The sequence below is a fragment of the Chelonoidis abingdonii genome, chromosome 2 (genome assembly GCF_003597395.2).
Source record: "Chelonoidis abingdonii isolate Lonesome George chromosome 2, CheloAbing_2.0, whole genome shotgun sequence".
In the NCBI taxonomy this organism is placed as follows: Eukaryota; Metazoa; Chordata; order Testudines; family Testudinidae; genus Chelonoidis; species Chelonoidis abingdonii.
The window spans coordinates 173,350,501-173,373,925 of NC_133770.1; the positions used below are offsets into that span (position 1 = coordinate 173,350,501).

Genomic DNA, 23,425 nt, shown 5'->3' on the forward strand with positions numbered 1-23,425 from the left:
ATGGATCACTTGATGATTACCTGTTCTGTTCATTCCCTCTGGGGCACCTGGCATTGGCCACCATTGGAAAACAGGCTACTGGGCTAGATGGACCATTGGTCTGATCTAGTATGGCCGTTCTTATGTGCTGTATGTGCTGTATGTGCTATAACACAATGTTTCCCCAAGAGTTGCATAATATTTTTAATATGTACTTTTGCAGATATTCAATTGATAGAAGCAGTGATCCCGGGAGGTTCTTTTACGTCGACATTGCAACAGGAGCTCTGATGACTGCAAGACCTCTTGACCGGGAAGACCTTTCTTGGCACAATATCACTGTGCTGGCTGTGGAGCTGAGTAAGTGGATGGAGACTGTAGATAGATTAGAGATACAATAGGTACAGTGATAGATTATTTTCAATTAAGCGATTCACATTTTTTTTTATTAAATGAACGGAAGTCACACGATCTGTCTGAACTGAACTTCTCACATTACAGAGTGAATATTGCATTTTAGTTTTTACACTCTTTTTTGTAAGGGGATGAGATTTGGGGGGTTACAATTAAATGCAGAGTGTTGTTTTCTCAACTCATTAGTATTCAAGTGAATTATTGTAAAGCTCTTCTTGAAATATGATTCAGTGAGAGCCGTCTCCCCAGAACAACTAGTTAACAAAAATAGATGCTTCAGTGTGTATCAGAGTAGACACCAAGATTCCTAGGGAGGAGGAGGGAATTGGTAATAGGATGAGAGCTTTTTCACTTCTGGGTCACTTTTCAAATCCATCCTAGGTCAGTAGAGAGCAACTGTCATTGCCATCTACTTGCTGTTTACAGCCAAGTCATTTCGCACAAGCCACAGAAGCTGCGTGAATTGTTTTTAACAACTCCAGAACAGTTGAAATTTGCTAGAATTCCGTGTTTAGTTACACACCAAAAACTCAGTCCAGATTCACCATTGTGATCTTCTAGGTGCAAAGGAGGCACTGATAGTTTTAAAATGAATCTATGAAAAACTGCAATTTTGATAGCGCTTAGCTTGGGGTACAAATGAACATGAAATTCAAAGCAGAGTTTCAGGCATCTGAGCTGAAACCTCTGTGCTTCACAGGGTTTTGATAATGATCTCAGTCCATTTTCTTGTGGACATCACAAAATCTGCCACCACTGAGTATTAACTGGTATCTTTGTCAGCAGTCTCTCAGTTGTCCAAGAACTGATTGGACTCGTCTAGAAAGATCATATCTAGGGCTACATCAAGTTTGAAACAGACTAGCTGGGCAGTTTGAATGAGTATGCACTCCTGCTATTTAGGCAGTGCCTGCTTTACAGCTGGAGTACTTCATACTCCAGGGCTCTTTAACCTGGCACCTTTTGCAATCAGTAACTTAAATGTTAAATTTAATATCCCTGTGGCAGGGAAAAATCCACAGTTGCACAACACTGTAGCATTTAATTTCAGAAATGGGAACTACACAAAAATGAGGAGGTTAGTGAAACAGAAATTAAAAAGTACAATACCAGAAGTAAAATCCCTGCAAGCTACGTGGAAACTTTTTAAAGACGCCATAGTAGAAGCTCAACTTAAATGTATACCCCAATTTAAAAAACAAAGTAAGAGAACCAAAAAAGAGCCATTGTGGTTAAACAACAAAGTAAAAGAAGCAGTGAGAGGCAAAAAGGAATCCTTTAAAAAATGGAAGATAAGTCCTAATGAGGAAAATAGAAAAGAGCATAGACTCTGGCAAATGAAGTGTAAAAATATAATTAGAAAGACCAAAAAAATAATTGAAGAACATCTAGCCAAAGACTCCAAAAGTAATAGCAAAATCATTTTTAAATGCATCAGAAGCAGAAAGCCTGCTAAACAACCAATGAGGCCGCTGAATGATCAAGATGCTAAAGGAGCACACAGAAACAATAAGGCTATTGTGGAGCAACTAAATGAATTCTTTGCATCGGTCTTCACTGTTGAGGATGTGAAGGAGATTCCCAGACCTGAGCCATTCTTTTTGGGTGACAGATCTGATGAACTGTCCCAAATTGAGGTGTCATTAGAGGAGGTTTTGGAACAAATTGATAAACTAAACAGTAATAAGTCTCCAGGACCTGATGGTATTCACCCAAGAGTTCTGAAGGAACTCAAATGTGAAATTGCAGGACTACTAACTGTCATCTGTAACCTATCATTTAAATCAGCTTCTGTACCAAATGACTGTAGGAGACCTAATGTGATGCCAATTTTTAAAAAGGGCTCCAGAGGTTACCATGGCAACTATAGGCCAGTAGCTCCACTTCAGTACCCAGCAAATTGGTTGAAACTATCATAAGAACAAAATTGTCAGACACATAGATGAACATAATTTGTTGGGAATGGTCACACATGGTTTTTTAAAGGGAAATCATGCCTCACTAATCTACTACATTTTTGAGGGGGTCAACAAGCATGCAGACAAGGAGATCCGCGAGTAGATATAGTGTATTTAGATTTTCAGAAGCTTTGACAAGGTCCTCACAAAGCTTTTAAGCAAATAAACAGTTATGGAATAAAGGGAAGGTTCTCTCATGACTGATACCTGGTTAAAAGATAGGAAACAAAGGGTAAGAAATAAATGGTCAGTTTTCGAATGGAGAGAGGTAAAATAGTGTGTCCCCCAGGGGTCTGTACTAGGCTCAGTCCTATTTAACATATTCATAAACAATCTGGAAAAGGGGTAAAACAGTGAGGTGGCAAAATTTGCAGATGATAAAAACTACTCGAGATAGTTAAGTCCCAGGGCAGATTGCAAAGAGCTACAAAAGATCTCACAAAACTGGGTGTTCTGGCAACAAAATGCAGATTGAAATTTCTGTGATATAATGTAAGTAAATGCACGATTGAAAATAACATTAATCCTACACTTATACATATACAATCGTGGAGTCTAAATTAGCTGTTACCACCTCAATAAAGGATCTTGGAGTTCATGGGATAGTTCTCTGAAATCATCCACTCAATGTGCAGCGGCAGTCAAAAAGGGAGAGCAGAATGTTTTGGGATCATCAAAGAAAGGGATTAGATAAGGATTAGACAGAAAATATGCCTGTTGCCCCTCATATAATCCATGATACGCCACACCTTGAATACTGCATGCAAATGTTGGTCCCCCATCTCAAACAGATTATATTGCGAATTGGAAAAGGTCCAGAATAGGGCAAGAAATTTATTAGGGATATTAGAATGCTTTCATATGAGGAGAGATTAATTAGACAGACTTTTCAGCTTGGAAGGCGCCCCAAGGGGGTATATCTCTCTTCTTTTTTTTGCAGCCTCTCACCAGGCATCCAGCTGGCTAAATCCTAGAATGATGCATGATCCAGGAGAAGACAGACTTGCCTACCACATTGGGCTCCAATAGACAAGCTTACAAAAACAGCCAGGGGCAGGTGACAACTCCTAACTTTTAGCTGGTGGGTAGAGTACTTACCTTGGATTGGGAAAGCCAGTTCAAATCCCCCCCCACACACACACACACGTACACACCTGAAGAATCTGGACTGAGATCTTTCACCTCTCAGATGCATGCCTTAGCCATGGTGTTATGGGATATTCTGATGTGGTCCTTCAGTCTCTTGTTCAATCTATGGATAAATTTAAAAAAAATCCATTAGAGCAGGGGTACTGGGTGTCTCACGTCCCAGGGGAACGTTCTGCCCACCATGCTACAGCATCATTCTTATGCTTGCCTCCCTCTCTGCCATGAATTTTGTTAAATTATATACTCACTCTCAGTCTACAAGTGAATTTTTTTTTTTAACATTTGTACAAATATACCCAGCCATCTCTGAGTTAGGTGAAGGGCGGAGGTGGAGAATATACCATTTCCGCTTTAATAGAAGTGTCAAAGGTTTTTTGTTGTTGTTATTTTGTTTTGTTTTGTTTTAAATATGCACAGCTCAAAGATATAAGTGTAAAACTTTTCCTTGGCTTAATCCTCGAAGAAGAAGAATTGCTTGTTTTATCTGAAAAAGATTGAGGGACAGATCAAGAGGATCTTGACTTGTCACTGCTTTGCACTACTGCACCACTAGTCTAATGCAGCCAAAAATCGAATTTCATAAGTCCAAGGAGGCTCACCTAAGTCAAGGGCAAGGATGACCTACCTGAGTAGTGGAGAGCTAATGTAAGGGCTTTTATAACACACGTCCCCTCCCTATATAGCAGCAGGAAGGGGTCATAACCTGATATGACCTCACACAATCCCAACCTATCCTTACTGTGTGCTCAGCCTTCTGTGGCCAAAACAGCCCACAGGCTCAGTTAAAGCCGTGCATTACAGTAGCACTAGGATCAGAGAAAGATAAGGTGAAACTCCTTTGCACAGCACCCACTGACTCATTGTCTGGGTTGGCTGTAACTAAGGAAGTGTCCCATATTGTCTGAAGCAAATAAAATTTCACTTTTCTATATGTGCAGTACAATATTTCTAGTAGGTTTCTAGCTTCCAAATTGCCTGATTCTGTATGCACTTGTGCATACAATAGATGAATAAGGTGAAATGGGATGGCATTTAATAGTGCAAGGTCATGTATTTAGGGACTAATGAGAAGAATTTTTGCTATAAGCTGGGGATGTATTAGCTGGAGATGACAAATGAGGATGAGTGTATTGGTTGATCACAGGATGACTATGAGCCACCAATATGATGCAGCCATGAAAAAAGCTAATGCAGTCCTAGGCTGCATCAGGCGAGGTATTTCCAGTAGAGACAGAAGTGTTAGTACAGTTATACAAGCCACTGGGAAGACCTCATCTGGAAGACTGTGTGCAACTCTGGTCTCCCATGTTTAAGAAAGATGAATTCAAACTGGAACAGGTGCAGAGAAGGACTGCTAGGATGATCAGAAGAATGGAAAACCTATTTTTTGAGCAGAGACTCAAACAGTGTTGCTTGTTTAGCCAGAAGGTGGCTGAGGAGATATGATTGCTCTCTATAAATACATCAGAGGGATAAATACTAGGGAGAGGAAAGAGTTATTTAAGTTAAGTACCAATGTGGACACACGAACAAATTGATATAAATTGACCATCAGCAAGCTTAGACTTGAAATTGGATAATGGTTTCTAGCTATCAGAGGAGTGAAGTTCTGGAACAGCCTTCCAAAGGGAGCAGAAACCCTAACTGGCTTCAAGACTGAGCCTGAGAAGTTTTTGGAGGGGATGATCTGATGAGACTGCCTACAGTGGCATGTAGCCGATCTACGACTGCTAGCAGCAAATATCTCCAACGGCCAGTGATGGGATACTAGATGGGGAGGGCTCTGAGTTACTACAGAGAATTCTTTCCCAGGTATCTGGCTGATGGGCCTTTCCCACATGCTCAGGGTCTAACTAATCACCATATTTGAGGTTGGAAAGGAATTTTCCCCTGGGTCAGATTGACAGAGACTCTGGGGGCTTTTCATCTTCCTTTGAAGTATGGGGAATGGGTCACTGGTTGGGTTAAAGTAGTGTAAATGGTGGATTCTCTGTAACTTGGAGTTTTTAAATCATGCTTTATGGACTTCAGTGACTCAGCCAGAGGTTAGGGGTCTATTACAGCGGTAGGGGGGTGAGGTTCTGTGGCCTGCAACGTGCCAGACATCAGACTAGATGATTACAGTCAGAAGGGACCATCACAAAGTCTATGAGTTTCTTTTTTTAAAAGATAGTTTGATATTATTCAGTCTATAAATTAGATATTCATATGCCTCTGTGATAGATACAGTATAAAACATATGGATAGATGACAATCTACATAATCAAATTATTTGACAGTATTAACTCAGTGGTACAGGCATGCTACATGCAATATGAATACCATACATAAAAAACTTATGAAAATTCCAGAATGTATGCTCTACTGTATTTCACCATTACATAATGCTATAAAGAGATAGTATTTTAAATATATGCACAAGGTAGCAGGGTTAAAGTTGAGAATTAAATCTCAACTTATGAACTTTTGAACATTTGATCGCTCAGTCTTCATCTTGTTTTTGTATGGTGTTTCATTTTGGTTTTTTATGTGGAATAATTGGGTGTGGGGGACCAAAAAACACCACAAGAAGAAAGAAGCTAATGTATTCATCTTGAAGACACAGGGTTTGTATGTTATTTGATCTGAAGATATTTACCTTGATGAACTCATCTCTCCTTCCATTTGTGAGCAACTAAACCAATAAATTATGTTCCACTTGGTTTCCACAAAATATGTCGTGAAAATTCCATCTTTTTCTCATTGAAATTTGACTGAAAACTTTTGTAGAAATTTTTACATTTTTCAACTAGTGCTATAGCTGATCAAAAAACTGGATGATTTTTGTATAAAATATTTGTCCAAAATGTCAAGCTGTTTTATAGTTGAAATTCTAAATTTTGAGAAAAATCAGAATTGCAGAATTTCAAAAAACAATTTTATCAGCTCCTTGAGCCCTATGCCTTCTGAAACAAGACTAATTGAACCATACCTTCCATCCTTAACCTACCTTAATTCTTGGCATCGTCTCAAACCTTCCCAGAAATTTACCTTGTGTTTGTGGCCAGGTTTGAGAAAGCTGTGAACATGTGAGGAGTTGAGGTGATTAGATTGGAATCTGGAACTCAATCTTGCTTATAGTATCCACTATCTTCCCACACCTGTTACAATTAGAATAATTTCCTTCAATGCAACAAGGCTAAAAAGGAGAGTTCGCTTGCCTTTTTGGTAGAGCAAGCAGGTACTTTTTCCTGTGATTATAAAGTCCCTGTCATTATTTTGTTCTTTCTTCTTTTAGACAGTCCCTCACAGGTTGGCAGTGTATCAGTCACAGTAAAAGTCCTGGATGTGAATGATAATGCTCCTCAGTTTTCCAGGTTCTATGAAGCTTTTGTGTGTGAAAATGCAAAAGCTGGACAGGTGAGAAATCCCATATGTCTGTGTGAGATGAATGTTGTCACTTACATGCAGATACTGCATTGTATGGGCATAGCCAGCAACTAAGAAAAGGGAGGGGATGGGGCAAAGTAGATTTGCACTACAGGACATCTGATGTTTCATCAGAACTCTGTTCAGTAGTTCTGATGCTCTTGGCCCAATGTGTGTCCTCTGATGACTTCATTGTTTTCCAAAGGAAGTTACAGTATGCTAGTAATAATCTCATCCATAGCACCTTTCTCCTCCCTATTGATCACAATGTACTTTGCAAAGTCTGAATCACTTCACTTCTGACATGAAGCCGTCTTTAGAGAGGCTGGCAGCCGATAACCAGACAGCATGTTGCACAGCAGCAGTGACAAGAGGAAATGTGAGACCACCGGGGCAAACTGTGCCTTTAATGAAGAACACTTGGAGTCGTTAGAGCTCCTAGATGACAGGCAGTGGGTTGGGTTGGGTATTTTGTTTGCTCGTTTGTTTTTTTTTTAAATCCTGGCAGGAAGAACTGTAAGCTGCATAGAATTGAACACATCCATCTAGGAAGGATGACAGACTGATTCAGCTCTCTAGGGGTTTGATCATGTAATTACAGGAAGTCTAAGTATTTCTAACAAGGGATCCTAGGTTCCACTCATTGATACCCATGAAAATCAAGAATCACTCCACTGAAGCAAGCAGTGCTAACATCACAATGGCGTCACTTCTCTGTCTCAAATCACATCTTTCATATATAGACTCATTTATTAGGGTTTCTATATTCCACAGGCAGATGCACAAACTCGGCATTTAAGGTTTGATCCTATGCTCATTGAGGTCAGTGGGAATTTTGTCACTGACCCCACCAGTTGCTCAACCTGGCCCTTAGGCATTCAGTATCCACAGTACTACGTTTGGGTGCTCAAATCAGAATTGGATGCCTAAATTTAAAAACTGGAGTGCCGATTTCTTACTAGGGGAGTTAAAAATAGACATTCCATATTTTAGACCTGCCCTTAGCTTTCACTAAATCTACTTCAAGCCTATTTACTCCTATAAAGTAGCCTGGAGTGACTGGGCCAACTTCATAATAGGACTCCCCTGAAGTCAATGGGTTTATGCCAGAGATAACTTTGTACAACTATGCACACGGAGCCCCAGAATGAGGCAAAGAAGAAAAATCACTGTTTGGGTTTCCTAGGGCAGTGATCTCCAAACTTTTTTTATCACACACCCCTATCAGTAAAAGAATTTTGAGCACGCACCCCCTGTCGCACTGGCTCTACCATTTTTGCCAAAGCAAAAAAAAAATCCATAAATAATAAAAAAAACCCCACATACTCAGACTCCCGCCTGAACTGCCAAAGCAAAACAAAACAATAAAACACTCCTGCTGCTGTGCATCCCACTTTGGAGACCACTGTCCTAGGGGACAAACTTTCCAAGTATCATAGAATATCAGGGTTGGAAGGGACCTCAGGAGGTCATCTAGTCCAACCCCCTGCTCAAAGCAGGATCAATCCCCAGACAGATTTTTTACTCCAGTTCCCTAGATAGCCCCCATGAGGATTGAACTCACAACCCTAGGCCAATGCTCAAACCACTGAGCTATCCCTCCCCCCCCCCAGTAGTAGTGCATGAGAATTTAGACATGCAGCTGCCATTATGAATAACCGGAGTCATGTGACTAAATTGCTTTGCACCACTTTGAAAAGTTCCTGGAATCAATTTCAAAGTGCTGTTTAAGGCTGCCCAGGCCTATCATTTCTCACTTAATCACTTAGAAAACAAACTTCAGTGCTATGAATTCAAGTAGAAGTTTATTCCTTATATTAAAACTAAGCAAAAGGTTTGTCCCTGATTGTAGTACATGCTCAAGCTGAGCAGTACCATACTCTATTACTCCCCATTGAAATCAAGAGGCTACTTATTAAGTAAGGGTGCTAGAATCTGGCTTCTATTTTCTTTCCAAACAGCCTATTATATTCATTGCTTAAGGCAATGCTTGTTTGTTTTCTTATTGTTGACTCCATAGGAAAAACCTAATTAATTTAAAAAAATTAAAGGAGCTTAGATTTCACCTTTTAAAGTCAATGGCAAAACTCCCACTGACTTAAGCGGAGTTAGACTTTCTCCCAAGGTATTTTGAACTGTGAGTCAATTACAATATCAAGAGCACTAGTTCTTCTGAAATCCAAATTATTTTTCTAGTGCACATCCTTGGTGACAGAATATATAGAATGTGGAGGGAAGTTTATATTCTGTAACTTACAGCACGTTTAGCTTATTGTATGAAAGACAGTAGAAACCAATGAATGGAGCAGGGGCAGGAATTTAAATTTTACCATTTTTGAAGGGGCATGTTTCTGTGCCCCTGCCAATTACTGGGGGGAGGGCATGCCCCTCTTGCCATCCCCCTTGTGCACACCCCTGAAAGGGAGAATTTATCACTTGGAAATCAGGCATGGAAAATTTACATATACAATGCTGCAGAACTACCTTTTTTTCCCTTCTTTTAAGCAAAGCGATATGTTTCCCTGTGAAACATACCTTACTATTTAAAATTATGTTCAAAATACTCATCTAGGGTTCAGTGTGGATAAGTGTCTGAAAGTTATCTACTTGGTAGTGGAAAATGAGGTTGGAAATCTATTGACAATGGGCTTTCTTGTGACATCGATGCATGTGCTTCTGAGCATTTCAGAGCCTTCAAAAAAGGTTTGATTTAAATTGGGAACGGGGGTGTGGCTTGTCTGTTATTTTAACCGAACCAATTGGCCCATCGCTAGTTTTACTGGGATTTGTATGACTGCAGTGAAATAAAATGAAGTCTAGAAGGCTTTCAATGTCTCAAGTCATGACTTGTCCCTCACAAGATGGTGTTGTTCAAACACTGTATTTGCTTTCACTTTTAGAGTGTTATTCTTTAAGCGGTGTCTCCCGAGCAGGGCTGCTACCACTCTGTTTTGTTCTTGCATCCCACAGCTGATTCAGACAGTGAGTGCAGTAGACCAGGATGACCCACAAGAGGGTCAGCACTTCTACTACAGCTTGGCTCCTGAGGCTGCTAACAACCCAAACTTCACTTTAAGGGACAATCAAGGTAATCAGAGTGGACACAGTCAGTTAGTTACACTTATTTCTATAGCCTGAGTTGGACATAAGAAGCTTTGACTCACAGTGCGCTATGAGACTGCCATTTCCAATAATGCCAAGTGACACCTGCTCCTTTAAGGCAGCGATAAAATGACATATTATTTTATACACTTGAAGGTTATACAACATTTGCTTCTATATAAACATTTCCCAGTGATAGGCTCTTTTCTTCGAGGAAAAGTGTCAGCATTGTGCAAATTCAGATCTTGTGGTCATGCTGTAGGCATCTAAGATTTCTAGAGTGGGACTTGGTTCAAAAGGCAAGGCTTAAAGGTAGGATTAGAACTGGAACTAGGAGAAATGGAGAGCAAAATAATTTCCCCTTTTTGCACCCTACATGTTTTCTTCCAGGCACAGAAAGTGAATGCTCTTATTATTCTAATGTCTCCTCTCTTTTTCTCAAAGCTCTTTACACTTGTTCACTTACTGCTCATAAAAAGCTGTAAGAGTTACAGGAGAGATGCATNAGTGCATGAGAATTTAGACATGCAGCTGCCATTATGAATAACCGGAGTCATGTGACTAAATTGCTTTGCACCACTTTGAAAAGTTCCTGGAATCAATTTCAAAGTGCTGTTTAAGGCTGCCCAGGCCTATCATTTCTCACTTAATCACTTAGAAAACAAACTTCAGTGCTATGAATTCAAGTAGAAGTTTATTCCTTATATTAAAACTAAGCAAAAGGTTTGTCCCTGATTGTAGTACATGCTCAAGCTGAGCAGTACCATACTCTATTACTCCCCATTGAAATCAAGAGGCTACTTATTAAGTAAGGGTGCTAGAATCTGGCTTCTATTTTCTTTCCAAACAGCCTATTATATTCATTGCTTAAGGCAATGCTTGTTTGTTTTCTTATTGTTGACTCCATAGGAAAAACCTAATTAATTTAAAAAAATTAAAGGAGCTTAGATTTCACCTTTTAAAGTCAATGGCAAAACTCCCACTGACTTAAGCGGAGTTAGACTTTCTCCCAAGGTATTTTGAACTGTGAGTCAATTACAATATCAAGAGCACTAGTTCTTCTGAAATCCAAATTATTTTTCTAGTGCACATCCTTGGTGACAGAATATATAGAATGTGGAGGGAAGTTTATATTCTGTAACTTACAGCACGTTTAGCTTATTGTATGAAAGACAGTAGAAACCAATGAATGGAGCAGGGGCAGGAATTTAAATTTTACCATTTTTGAAGGGGCATGTTTCTGTGCCCCTGCCAATTACTGGGGGGAGGGCATGCCCCTCTTGCCATCCCCCTTGTGCACACCCCTGAAAGGGAGAATTTATCACTTGGAAATCAGGCATGGAAAATTTACATATACAATGCTGCAGAACTACCTTTTTTTCCCTTCTTTTAAGCAAAGCGAGATGTTTCCCTGTGAAACATACCTTACTATTTAAAATTATGTTCAAAATACTCATCTAGGGTTCAGTGTGGATAAGTGTCTGAAAGTTATCTACTTGGTAGTGGAAAATGAGGTTGGAAATCTATTGACAATGGGCTTTCTTGTGACATCGATGCATGTGCTTCTGAGCATTTCAGAGCCTTCAAAAAAGGTTTGATTTAAATTGGGAACGGGGGTGTGGCTTGTCTGTTATTTTAACCGAACCAATTGGCCCATCGCTAGTTTTACTGGGATTTGTATGACTGCAGTGAAATAAAATGAAGTCTAGAAGGCTTTCAATGTCTCAAGTCATGACTTGTCCCTCACAAGATGGTGTTGTTCAAACACTGTATTTGCTTTCACTTTTAGAGTGTAATTCTTTAAGCGGTGTCTCCCGAGCAGGGCTGCTACCACTCTGTTTTGTTCTTGCATCCCACAGCTGATTCAGACAGTGAGTGCAGTAGACCAGGATGACCCACAAGAGGGTCAGCACTTCTACTACAGCTTGGCTCCTGAGGCTGCTAACAACCCAAACTTCACTTTAAGGGACAATCAAGGTAATCAGAGTGGACACAGTCAGTTAGTTACACTTATTTCTATAGCCTGAGTTGGACATAAGAAGCTTTGACTCACAGTGCGCTATGAGACTGCCATTTCCAATAATGCCAAGTGACACCTGCTCCTTTAAGGCAGCGATAAAATGACATATTATTTTATACACTTGAAGGTTATACAACATTTGCTTCTATATAAACATTTCCCAGTGATAGGCTCTTTTCTTCGAGGAAAAGTGTCAGCATTGTGCAAATTCAGATCTTGTGGTCATGCTGTAGGCATCTAAGATTTCTAGAGTGGGACTTGGTTCAAACGGCAAGGCTTAAAGGTAGGATTAGAACTGGAACTAGGAGAAATGGAGAGCAAAATAATTTCCCCTTTTTGCACCCTACATGTTTTCTTCCAGGCACAGAAAGTGAATGCTCTTATTATTCTAATGTCTCCTCTCTTTTTCTCAAAGCTCTTTACACTTGTTCACTTACTGCTCATAAAAAGCTGTAAGAGTTACAGGAGAGATGCATGGCACAGAGGAAGAAGCCATCTAGGATGCACGAAGCAGAAAGGGAGAAGCCAGAGTAGAACACTCCAAAAAGGAAACAGGGAGTAACAAGGGAAGATAGTGAAAAACCATTGTCCAAGAACAAGGAAATAATCAAGCACGTAGCTGGATGGTTCAAATGGGATCATTCAAAGTGAAAAACATTTGGGACTGAACCTGATCTTGCAATCCTTGCACACAGGATCAGGCCCAAAGTGTGGAATTTACTTCCTTGAGAGTCCACGAGAGCTTAATTAGGCTTAGGTGGCCTTCAAAAGCATGGAGTACAGCCCCACCTGTAGTCAGGCATTTAAGGGACAACCAGTTCACCAGTGAGAGGATCACTCTTGGCAGACAGAGGTAATAAAGTCAGACCCTCAACTGACTTCAAAGGGAGATGAGGCAGGCCCTTGATTAGCTAATGTGACCACATTAAGTGAGCTATGGATGTGAATATAGCTTATGATATACTGGACTTGTTGGGGGGCGGTATTTTTTGTAATAGTTAAGGTGCCCCAGTTCAGCAAGAGAGGCTGGGGACATTTTTAAATTAATAAAAATAAAGGCTCCTGCAACAGCATTGGCCATGATCTGAATACAACATTGCTTCCTACTCCACCGTGCATCTGTCCATCTCTCTCCAGGAATACGGAGGAAAGTTTCTGAAGTCAATCATAAATGTAGATGGAGTTTCTGCCATGGCTAACAAATAGGTACTTTTAAAAAGAATGCAAGTAGCAAGCAGGCCAGTGACCTTTCACAACAGCAGGCCAATGCTATGTCTGCTCATAACAGTTATTTGGAGAAAGGCCCAAAGGTTTCCCTGTGCAACATTTTGTGACCTTGTCTCTCTTTTGGGGTGGGAGGCAGGAGACATATTTTGCCAATAAAGTTGAAAGCAACCTTCACTGTAACATTTGGCAAACTAGGCTCATTGTGTCCTTGAGGCATTGTGCTAACAATAGAAACTTATGAAAATTCTTAGCATCAGATGTAATCTTTCAGACCAACGCTGCACTTGGTAAAATGTATAGTGGCAGCAGTGACTGAATAGCTGTGCCTCCTTATCACTTTAAAATGCCAGTTTTTCAGAGAGACATATATCCTAGCAGACACAGGGATAGTATTGCTTACAAATCTGAAATGTACATGGAGTAGTTTATGAACAGGATTGTACTATTTCAGTAACTGAAGAGGTCCCTTCCAGTCCTACCTGCAATCCATAAGAACCTACTGCCTTGGCAGTTCAGTGGTAACAAATAGTAATAAAACTTCAGAATGATACTTTCATCTGGGAATCTCACACTACTTTATAAATTAGGAGACTGAATCACAGAAAGGATAGATACTTATCTAAAGTCACTTTGCAGCAATGATGGGAACAGAACAAGGAACTCCCAAATCACAGGTCCTGTTCTTTAGCTACTAGAGAACAAATGCCAAGATTACCGATGCTGCTGAATACATTGCTAGCCACTGCAGTGATTAGGAGCAATTCTTTATCAAAGCTGTAGAACTCTAGCACCAATTAAAACTGTCAGAGTCAGTTTGCAGTCTAAAGAGCTCCCCCAACACCCACTCTCAGTTCAGGAGAACATATAGAGGGTAAGGGCATTAAGTGTTTTGGATGGGAGGATCTACAAATTAGTGGATACTTTCCTCAGTTCACAAGGAAGATTTCAATACAATCGTCTCTTGACTCAATCCTCTGGCCTCCAGTTTCTGATGATGAAAAGGAATAGCAACCATGATGGGTACAGACACCAATCCTATACTGGTGTGTGGGTATTCATCTGCAATCTCAAACATCCACTTCCTCTCCACACAGTATTTTATGGCTTGTGGGTTCTTAAAGACTCTTTCCTTAAGTGGGAGGTTACCACTATCTCAGACATGAGAGACAAAACCAAAAAGCTGAAAATCCTGAGAAAAAATCAAAGTTCCTTCTTCATGGTTGGCTATCAAAGATGGCTGCTGCTTCTCCTCCCTCTCCCCTAATCTCTGGTAAATTATTTTTGCATTAGTTATTAACTAATTATTTTTGCATTAGTTATTACTTTAAGAAAACCAATACAAATTGTGAGGTATATTATCCCTGGTCCTTGCACAGATGCATGGTGCCTTCCCTAGCCCCACAAGCCTAGATGCTAGGACTAGGGGTGGTGCTGCATCCCCTGGCTTGAAGTTGTTTTCATCATATACAGGGTTTACAGTTTGGTTAAATGGCTCTTAGCACTCCCACTATACAAATTGTTCCAGCCCCCATGCCAGGGTTTGTTTTGTTCCCTGAATTTAGTGGAGTTCAGTGATTACTCCCGTGAAAGTACTAGGCGTGAGCAATCATCTCAGCTGGAGCAGGAGAAAACAACTATGGTGTGCTCTCGTGTGTGCGCGCACACACAAACACACTCCTGCAAAGCCAATCCTGCATGACATGGCATATGCTCCATCATATGGGATGGAGTATCATGTGTGCTCTCTCTGTTTGCCCAAAGGCTGACTGAGGAGACGGTTCCTCTGCCAGAAGTGGTACAGAGCTACATCTATCTGTATTCAGGGTTGTGGCTAAATACTACAGTCTGTCCCTCTGTGATGAAAAGAAGCTTCATGAGGTTGTAGTGAGGTCAACACTACCTGTGCTTTTGTATCATCCATATTTCACAGAACTTCTCTTTTGGGTTAGGATCTAGCAGGTATCCAATCTGGGCAAGTGGTGTATTCAAATTTCTGACATGCCAGGTCACATTCCATCATATTATACACCCAGCAGTACTGTATCAAATCACATTGGCATTTGATGAGACACATGACTACACGATATGGCACAAACATATTGCAGTTACAATGCAATAAGTCCAGCTATTCTTTAGGGATGAACTGGATCCCTGCCTGGTATTAAGCTAAACAAAAACAAAAGGGTGGCAGATACACAACGCTGAGAAACACCAAAAGGAATTGCATCACCACAACAGTTAAGAGAGATCTGGGAGACATATTTGCAGTCAATTAAAACAAAAAATTTGCTTCAACATTTGACTATAAAAGTCTGTTTTTCATCTTGAAAAGGAACCTAGGGTTTGTCAGTAATTAATGCTGCACAGCTTCAGCCAGATGCACTCCCTGTATCAAAAAGTTATTTGTTTTATGAATAAAGTAGAACCCTCTTATTATCAGAGGCACCAGCCAGGAGGAGCAAGGGATGAACAAGACTTCTATTCTTGTTCACTTTAAACAGGCTGTTCCTGTGTCATGTATGCTATCTGTTGGCACAGCATAAATTTAAATTGCCATTTCCTGCCATTACTTCAGCTTCTCCACCCACTCTACTAAACGTGCTGCAGAAAGGACATTGTATTAGGTGCTGGAGAGGAGATGTCAGAGGGCACTTGGGCAGCCTAGAGACAAGAAAGAGCTTGGAGAGGTTTGCAGAAGAAGGCAGTTGCCATTTTGCAGTTCCTAAGCCAGAGGTAGTCACTAGGCAGACCATGGGCCAAATCTGGACTGCCAGATGCTTTTGAGTGGACTGCAAAATATATTTACTTATTATCATCGTTAATGCAGTGTGAAAAATGTTTCTCTGGAGTCTGGACCTTGATTATACCTTAACCAAGAAATTTGGACTTTGAAAAAACAATTAACTACCCCTGTCCTAAGCCTTCCCCAGCTGCAGAGCTACTAATGGGCACAGAAACAGAATTCTGCTTTGGTGCCAAGGATGGCAGACACCTCCTTCTGTGGGCTGCCTCTGTTTCCCTTTTTTAAAGCTATGCAGTGTATCAAATGGGTTGGTAATCAATTGCCACATAATCAGTGCTGTTAAATTGGGGTTGGGTGTGAAAAGTTCAGCTTAAAACTGACAATAAAACTGTTTCCACTGCAAACAAAGCAACTCTCTGTCCTAAGTACATTTATATAAATTCCACATTTTACAGGTAGGAAAATGTCAATTTCCCTTCTCTACCCCACCCCACCCCCCTTTCTTTTTAAATGGAAGTTTTCCTAGCTAGCGGTGTCTTTTATGCCAGCCTACCCTGTAAACACTGACAGCACCAGGTACTTCTAAGGATATCAATACACCTGCTTCACCAATCAAAAGCACAGATGGCCAGCTCATTATTTCCTTTGAACCAATCAGAGGGGAGGTAGCAAAAATTAAATAGGAAACCACAAGTTGAAATTCAGACATCCCACAGCATCAGTCCATCCAGGGAAGTTGGGGGTGAAGTTTGTTGTCCCATCGAAGAGCAAAGGAGCTGTAGCCCTACAAATAAGTGGATGCCCCAATATCTGCAAATAAATTGCAGTAATGATTAGGCCATTTGTACATAGGGCCAAGTCATCTGCCCTACTCCTTCAGGTTCCTCCCCCTTCTTAGCAGCACAGACTGGTTAAGAGCCCTGCTACCATACTTTCCTACTTATTCATGGGCCTTCCAAGAGGCATTGGGGTTGTCTAAATGGGAGGTTTAAATGAGACTAAATCAAGTTAAACTGGTGGGAAAATACTTGAGTACAGATGCTCTAATTCATTACAGCATATTAACTCTGGAATCTTCTTTCAAAGTGAAAGAAATTTGACTCAGATAGAGTTTGTTATGTCTATTATTTGTGTTCATGCAAAGCTGTTGTGCACTTCTTTGCAATCCTCCAGCTGCTATCCCACACTGCTTTGTAGGCAACCATTAAATGACTTGTCTATTTACCTCTATGCCTTCCACTGCTCTGGTGTCAAGCTGACCAGATGCCCCTGTCCCTGTTTAAAAACAGGCACAGGGTCAGATTTTGTCCATTTTCTCCTCTATTTGAGTATATTGGCATTGCAGCAGTATTAGTCCAGAAGCCCTAAAATATGCCTAGAGCAGCTGCTTGGAGCTATGCTGAGACCCTGAATTTCATCACCATCTGGGGAGAAGTATCAGGAAGCCCTTGTTGACACCCGCCAAAATCAAGCTCTTTTTGTGGGCACTGCTAAGCACATAGCCAGGCAGGGCTTCAACCAGCACACCAACCAGTGCAAGGTAAAAAGCAAACAGCCCAGAAGGACTTACATTCACACCAGGGATACTGGGAAAAGGTCCAGTAGTGGCAATGTGACCTGTCCATCTTTTGAAGAGCTGGACAGAATTTTGATCAGTTACCCTACCACCCAAACCAGGAAGGTTATGGACCCTGCTCTGTCCCCACCCCAAAGACAACCTGCAAGACTCACTGGAGGATGAGCATGAGGGAGCCAGTGAAGACCTGTCTCCAGAATGCCAAGATTTCTTCAGGACACAGAATCATGATGTTGGCCAAGTAGAAAGTGAGCCCAATTCCTGACATGCAGCAACCAAGCCCAATTCCCAGCCGGAAATCCAGGCTGGGACTGAGGAGGCAGATCCTCTCAAGGGAACCTTGTCATGTAAGTATCTATCTTTATAATTTATTTTTATTATTGTGCTATGCTGCTGTGCTAGCTTCAGTTTGGGTGCCCCATGGCCACAGCCACTTTAGTTTGATGTGAGGTAGGAGCCTTTCCAAGTCTCCAGCCCCTCATTTCAGCCCACATTGTGCTTTTGGCCCCTCCATACAGTTTTCAAAATGGTGGCTGCTCTGGCCAAGCAGCCTGCATCTGTCTCATGTTAAAGTCCTGACCATTTTCAAGCCAGTGCCATAGAGGGCGCATACCCATCCACCTATTTTTCTTTCCTCTCCCCACATCTGTCCTGTCTGGCAACCCCATTTTCCTGCTCAAAATGGCAGTCAGCAGCCCAGCACAGTCTCCACCTGCACCCCCCATCTCCTGCGCGCACACACACACCTCCCCAAGCTTATTCAATTAATTAAAACATTCATTTGTGCAAAATTCAACAGTTTATCAATGCTTGGTTACAGGAAATTTGGTTACTATTCTCAGTTTACATGAGGTAGACATGGACATTACATGCCTGTACAGGTACAAAAGCTACAGCTCCTCAAGGAAGTATAGATGCTCTGTAACAGTGAATGCTTCAGACAGCCACTGCAGAACCCTGTTTTTCTCTGCACTTTCACCATGTCTGCAAGGAAGATAAAGCAGAATCAAAGCCAAAGAAATTGTCTGACTTTGGTCTGGGCATTATAGAGGATGGCTATGCAGTCATTCCCCTTCCATTTCTGAAGTATTTTGTGGGGAGGAGCCATCTTGGTGAATAACTTCACAGCATATCTCACTGATCTGCCCTTTGCTTTTTTCAAGAAGGCCATTCTCTGCCTTTTAGTCAACCACCTCTATGTAACATCACTGAGAATCAGGACAGCCTAAAAGTGATGTAGGGGGGATTGCTATCCAGTTCTCCCCTACAGGGCCTCTACTCACCTCTACCACACTGTATAAGCAAAAATGCAAAATTCCCAACCATTCCCTAGCCTCTTGGGGGGCAACGGCAAACCCAAGCAGCATATACCACACAGACAAAAATCCCTGTATAGTTCTCATTCACACACCACTTACCAGCTCTGAAATTCCCCCAAGCCTGGGAAGAATGTCACCAAGTCCATATTAAAAGAAAAAAAAGCTATCTTAGCCTCTCTGGAATATGAACAATAACTACTTATATGTTTTCCTTCCTCCCACAGTCGCAGCACTTGCAGTGGCCAGACCCTCCAAGACAAGGCCTTTATCAATGGCTGATTTGCTGGCTAACCTAATGGGGAAAGAGACTTAAAAAGCAGCATTGCAGAGGCCCAATGACTAATAAAAATAGTGGAGAGATGGAGGCTGTACTTGGGCAAAGAGAAGGAAAAAGAAACGGAGCTCCTAGAGAGACCATTAGGGTGAACAAAGTGGGTCACAGTGGCCAGGGACAGTATTGCTATGGCAAAAGATGCTGTTGAAATAGACATGGAGATATGAAGGCAACTCCTGGAGGCTATAGAGAGCCAGAAGGGTCTGCTGCAGCTTCTGTTAACCAGGACCCAGCCATGTTATGCAGGCCCTTCAATACAGGATACTCGAACACTAGCAATAGAGTACCCCAAACCATCATTCCTTCACAGACCCAGGCTCAGGGCAGCAAGAACAGTTTTACTTGGGAGCCCTCATTTTTTGAGCCATCTACCATCCTTAATAACTTTGAGCCTTGCCATTCAACACAGAAGGCCTAAGAACAAGAGGAGGAAGAGGCGAGGCATATGCTCACCTGTGACTTGAGTCCCGCCTCCACTGCACGATGTCACTTTGAATTTTTATTTAGTTATTGTTCTAAATAAGGCCTGTTTCTGTTTGCTATATAATAAAACTCATTAAAAACCATTTGTAAAAAGAGTCGTCAATGCATTTTATATAGCAAATCCATAGACCATAAATAGTTTAGTGTTTTACAGAAGAAACAAGCACAGACACAAAATAAAATGATGATTGCCACGACATTGTCCTTCACTTCACTACCCATAAACAATATTGCACTGCTTACAGTCCATCCAACATACACACCCTCAACTGGGTAACAGCTACATATTTTCAGGCCTGAGACTCAAATTAAGTTCAAGAGGTATCTATGACAACATTGCCCTGGCCGTTTCTCTTTTGTATTGGATGCCTTGCTGGCTGCTCAAGGCACAGCCTTATCCCAGGTGGAAGGCTTTTTCCCTTACTCTGACAAATGGAGCAATAATTTTAAGGCACTTATTTTTTCCCCTCCAGCTTCCAACCTAGTCCACAAACAGCACCACCTTCCTTTCAAACTGCAAAATGCACACCCACTGTCATTCCGCAACTATTAAGACAATAGTTAAACAATTCCTTCCTTCTGTCCAAACCGACGGTGAACGGCTGTTACTGAGGGAAGCAAAGGACAAGCCAGGTCTCCTAGGATAACCACAGCAATCTGCACACCATGATGTCCACAAACATCCTCTAGGCAAACTGTTCTTGAGCCATTAAGGCAGTGGTCCTCAACCTTTTTAGCTGGGCAACGCCTCTCGATGATGTCACCTGTTGACGGCAAGTGGTGTCAGCGAGAGACGTCCCCGCTGAAATGCCACTTAAATTCAGCAGCACTTCGGCGGGTGCTCTTCTAGAGGTCAGGACGTGGGCACATTAAGATGCCCCTGTGGGCACCACGTTGGGGACCACTGCATTAAGGTAAACAGAGCTGAGTTTCCAAAATCTTATCGTAGACTCTTCCAACCTGCATTTATGTCTGTAAACCTGCCACGGTGGTCAACAGCCTTTGTAGCACCATGGAGAAATACCCCTTTCTGCGTATAAACTCTGAGCTGCGGGAGTGGGGGGGGGAACGGAGGGGAGGAGCCAAATAATAAGTACATTGCTGTCATCAGTTGCTCCAATACAGTTTAGGAACCCCATGAGCGCAAAGTCATCAATAATATTATGAACATTATCAAGCTTTATAACCTGGTGTAACGGTGTCTCATCCATGGCACCACATATAAACAATGGCCCCCACAGCTGATCTCCCCAGGCCAAATTGGTTGGCTGTGTTCCAGTAGCATTCTGGGGTGACCAGCTTCCAGATGGCAATGGCAACATACATCTCCACAGGTATCGGGCACCGTGTGTTGGTACGCTGCCACTCCAGGGCCAGTTCTGAAGGATCTCAAAAAATGGTTTCCTTCACCACCCTGAAATTGTCTCACCATGGCTGATTGCCCCAGCTCTGCAGAATGATCCTTTCCCACCAATCCACGCTGGCTTCCCAAGCCCAGAAACAGCACTGCAGGCTGTGAAGCTACTTCAGCAACTGCTTCTCTCATATCAGTTGCTCGCCATCCTCCTCTTCTTCCTTAGCCTCTGAAGCTGATGTGGCCAGTGAAGTCCAAACCCAAAGTCATCCAGGTTTGAGTGTGACATAGAGTCCAAGCAACCTCTGTGTGCTTGCAGTTGCCAGCATTATTGAGTCCATCTGGCTGACAGCAACTCAAAAACAATGCTAGTCTGCCCACAAAAGGAAGCATGAGGCAGAGAGAATGAAAAAAATGTTTTTTTTTTAATTGAACTTCCCTGGCTTCTGATATGCATCCCACAATTCACAGAGAGAAAAATCCCAGCATGCACACTGCTCAGCAGCAAAGGACTATGGGATACCCTCAAAGAATGCTACATGATTATTGTTCACCAAGCTGCCACTGTGTGCACGCGATGCGAATCGAAAGAGGCACCGCCAGCCTGTGCGCACCTTAGTTCAGCTCATGTCCTGTGAGTTAAATAATGCATGTCATATCAATCCCCTACTCCAACCTCCACTCTGTGTAGACAAGTCTAGTAATAGCACAGAATTCCTCTTCACCATTTTAGCTCTGATAAGATCAGCACTGGCTTCCACAGGAAATCCCTGCAGGTTTTCTTTTCAACTTTGTTTTCATTCAGTTTTGACTTTTATATTACATTAAAAATATGACAATATATAAATACCATATTATATAAATTAATATAATCTAAATGAAATTAATAGAAATGAAATGTTTGATATTGTCAAAAAACCCCACACATTTCTACCTTTTTCCATCTAACGTTTTGTCAAAATGGACATGTTCCTGCAAAATGTTTTAATTTTGATTATTTGGTGGGAGGGAGTGCTGAAAAAGCACGCCATCCTTCCCGCCCCTCCATGAGACACTGAATGTGACTTATTTTTGGTGTCTTTTATCCACTTGGTGCCCCCAGTGGACAGTTTATATAGCCCAGAATGATTGAGCCAGCTGATTTTAGAGGTCTTTCAGATGTAGGGGAAAAAAAGCTACACATCAAAAATAATAGAACACTACATGTCCACAAGGGTTACACAAAGAGGTTTCCACAGCATTTTCATTGGAAACACAAAGAAACAACAAGGCCTAGAAAAGCTGCTGAGCAGGAACAAACAGGGACAAGAAGTTGCCCTCAACTGTTCATTTCTGTCTTGCTTTCTGAAAGATATTTTAGGAAGATCTGAAGGCTGAGAGTTTGCTCTAGGCACCTAGTGTCACAAAGAGTGAGAAAGTCTCATAAGGTGTACGCCTTACAGGTCTATAGGTTTTAGCCTGAAAACATATTGGAGTTAGGATGGGAGGCTGAGGCAAAATGCTGATTAGTGACAAACTGGTGAAAAGCAAACAAAACAGGGAGAGGATATCACAGATGTGTGTCTAATGCTGGGAGAGGGGTTTTAACCTCCCTTTCCAGCTGAAAATGTTTGCATCATAAATTCTTATATATCTTTGTTAATTTCCTGCCCTAGACAACACCGCCTGGATTTTAACCAGGAGATCTGGCTTCCGACAGCATGAGCAGAACATCTTTTATCTTCCCATCCTGATCACCGATAACGGGCGCCCCATGTTGAGCAGTACTGGCACGCTGACCGTGCATGTATGCAGTTGTGATGATGATGGTGTGGTGATGTCTTGCAATGCAGAGGCCTATATACTCCCTGTCAGCCTGAGCAGAGGAGCACTCATTGCAATCCTAGCCTGCATCTTTGTCTTGTTAGGTAAAACTTATGTTGCCTTTCCTAATAAGGAGCTTAACTCACCTATTTTGGTCACAACACTTGGCAGACTGTTAGCCTCACTAAGGCTGATTTTATACTGTGCATAAAATAGAAGTGTGTGTATAATATATTGTGATGGGGCAAGGCCAGATGGCTACAGTAAAGTACTGAGAAACAGGTATGTTAGCCCCAGGCTAAACAAATCCCTAGTACCCTGGTAACCAGAGGGCAGTTGCTCCAGGTTAATCAAGGCACCTGGAGCCAATTAAGATCTTTCTAGAAGGCAGTAAAGATAGCTACTTTAATTAGAACACCTGCAGCCAATCAAGGCAGGCTAATCAGGGCACCTGGGTTTAAAAAGGAGCTCACTCCAGTCAGGCAGGGAGGAGCCAGAGGAGAAGGAGTGTGTGTGAGGAGCTGGGAGCAAGAAGGCAAGGAGCTGAGAGTGAGAG

General features: G+C 41.8%; 1 protein-coding gene across 1 annotated transcript in view; it reads left to right on the forward strand.

The window, feature by feature from the left end:
• The window catches only part of CDH20 (cadherin 20), a 174,580-nt gene that overhangs the window by 147,915 nt on the left and 3,240 nt on the right, over positions 1-23,425 (forward strand). The window contains exons 8-11 of the mRNA XM_032772234.2: positions 203-339; positions 6,778-6,899; positions 9,879-9,996; positions 22,722-22,973. Of these exons, the coding sequence (XP_032628125.1) occupies positions 203-339; positions 6,778-6,899; positions 9,879-9,996; positions 22,722-22,973 (629 nt within the window). The remainder of the gene's footprint in view (positions 1-202; positions 340-6,777; positions 6,900-9,878; positions 9,997-22,721; positions 22,974-23,425) is intronic.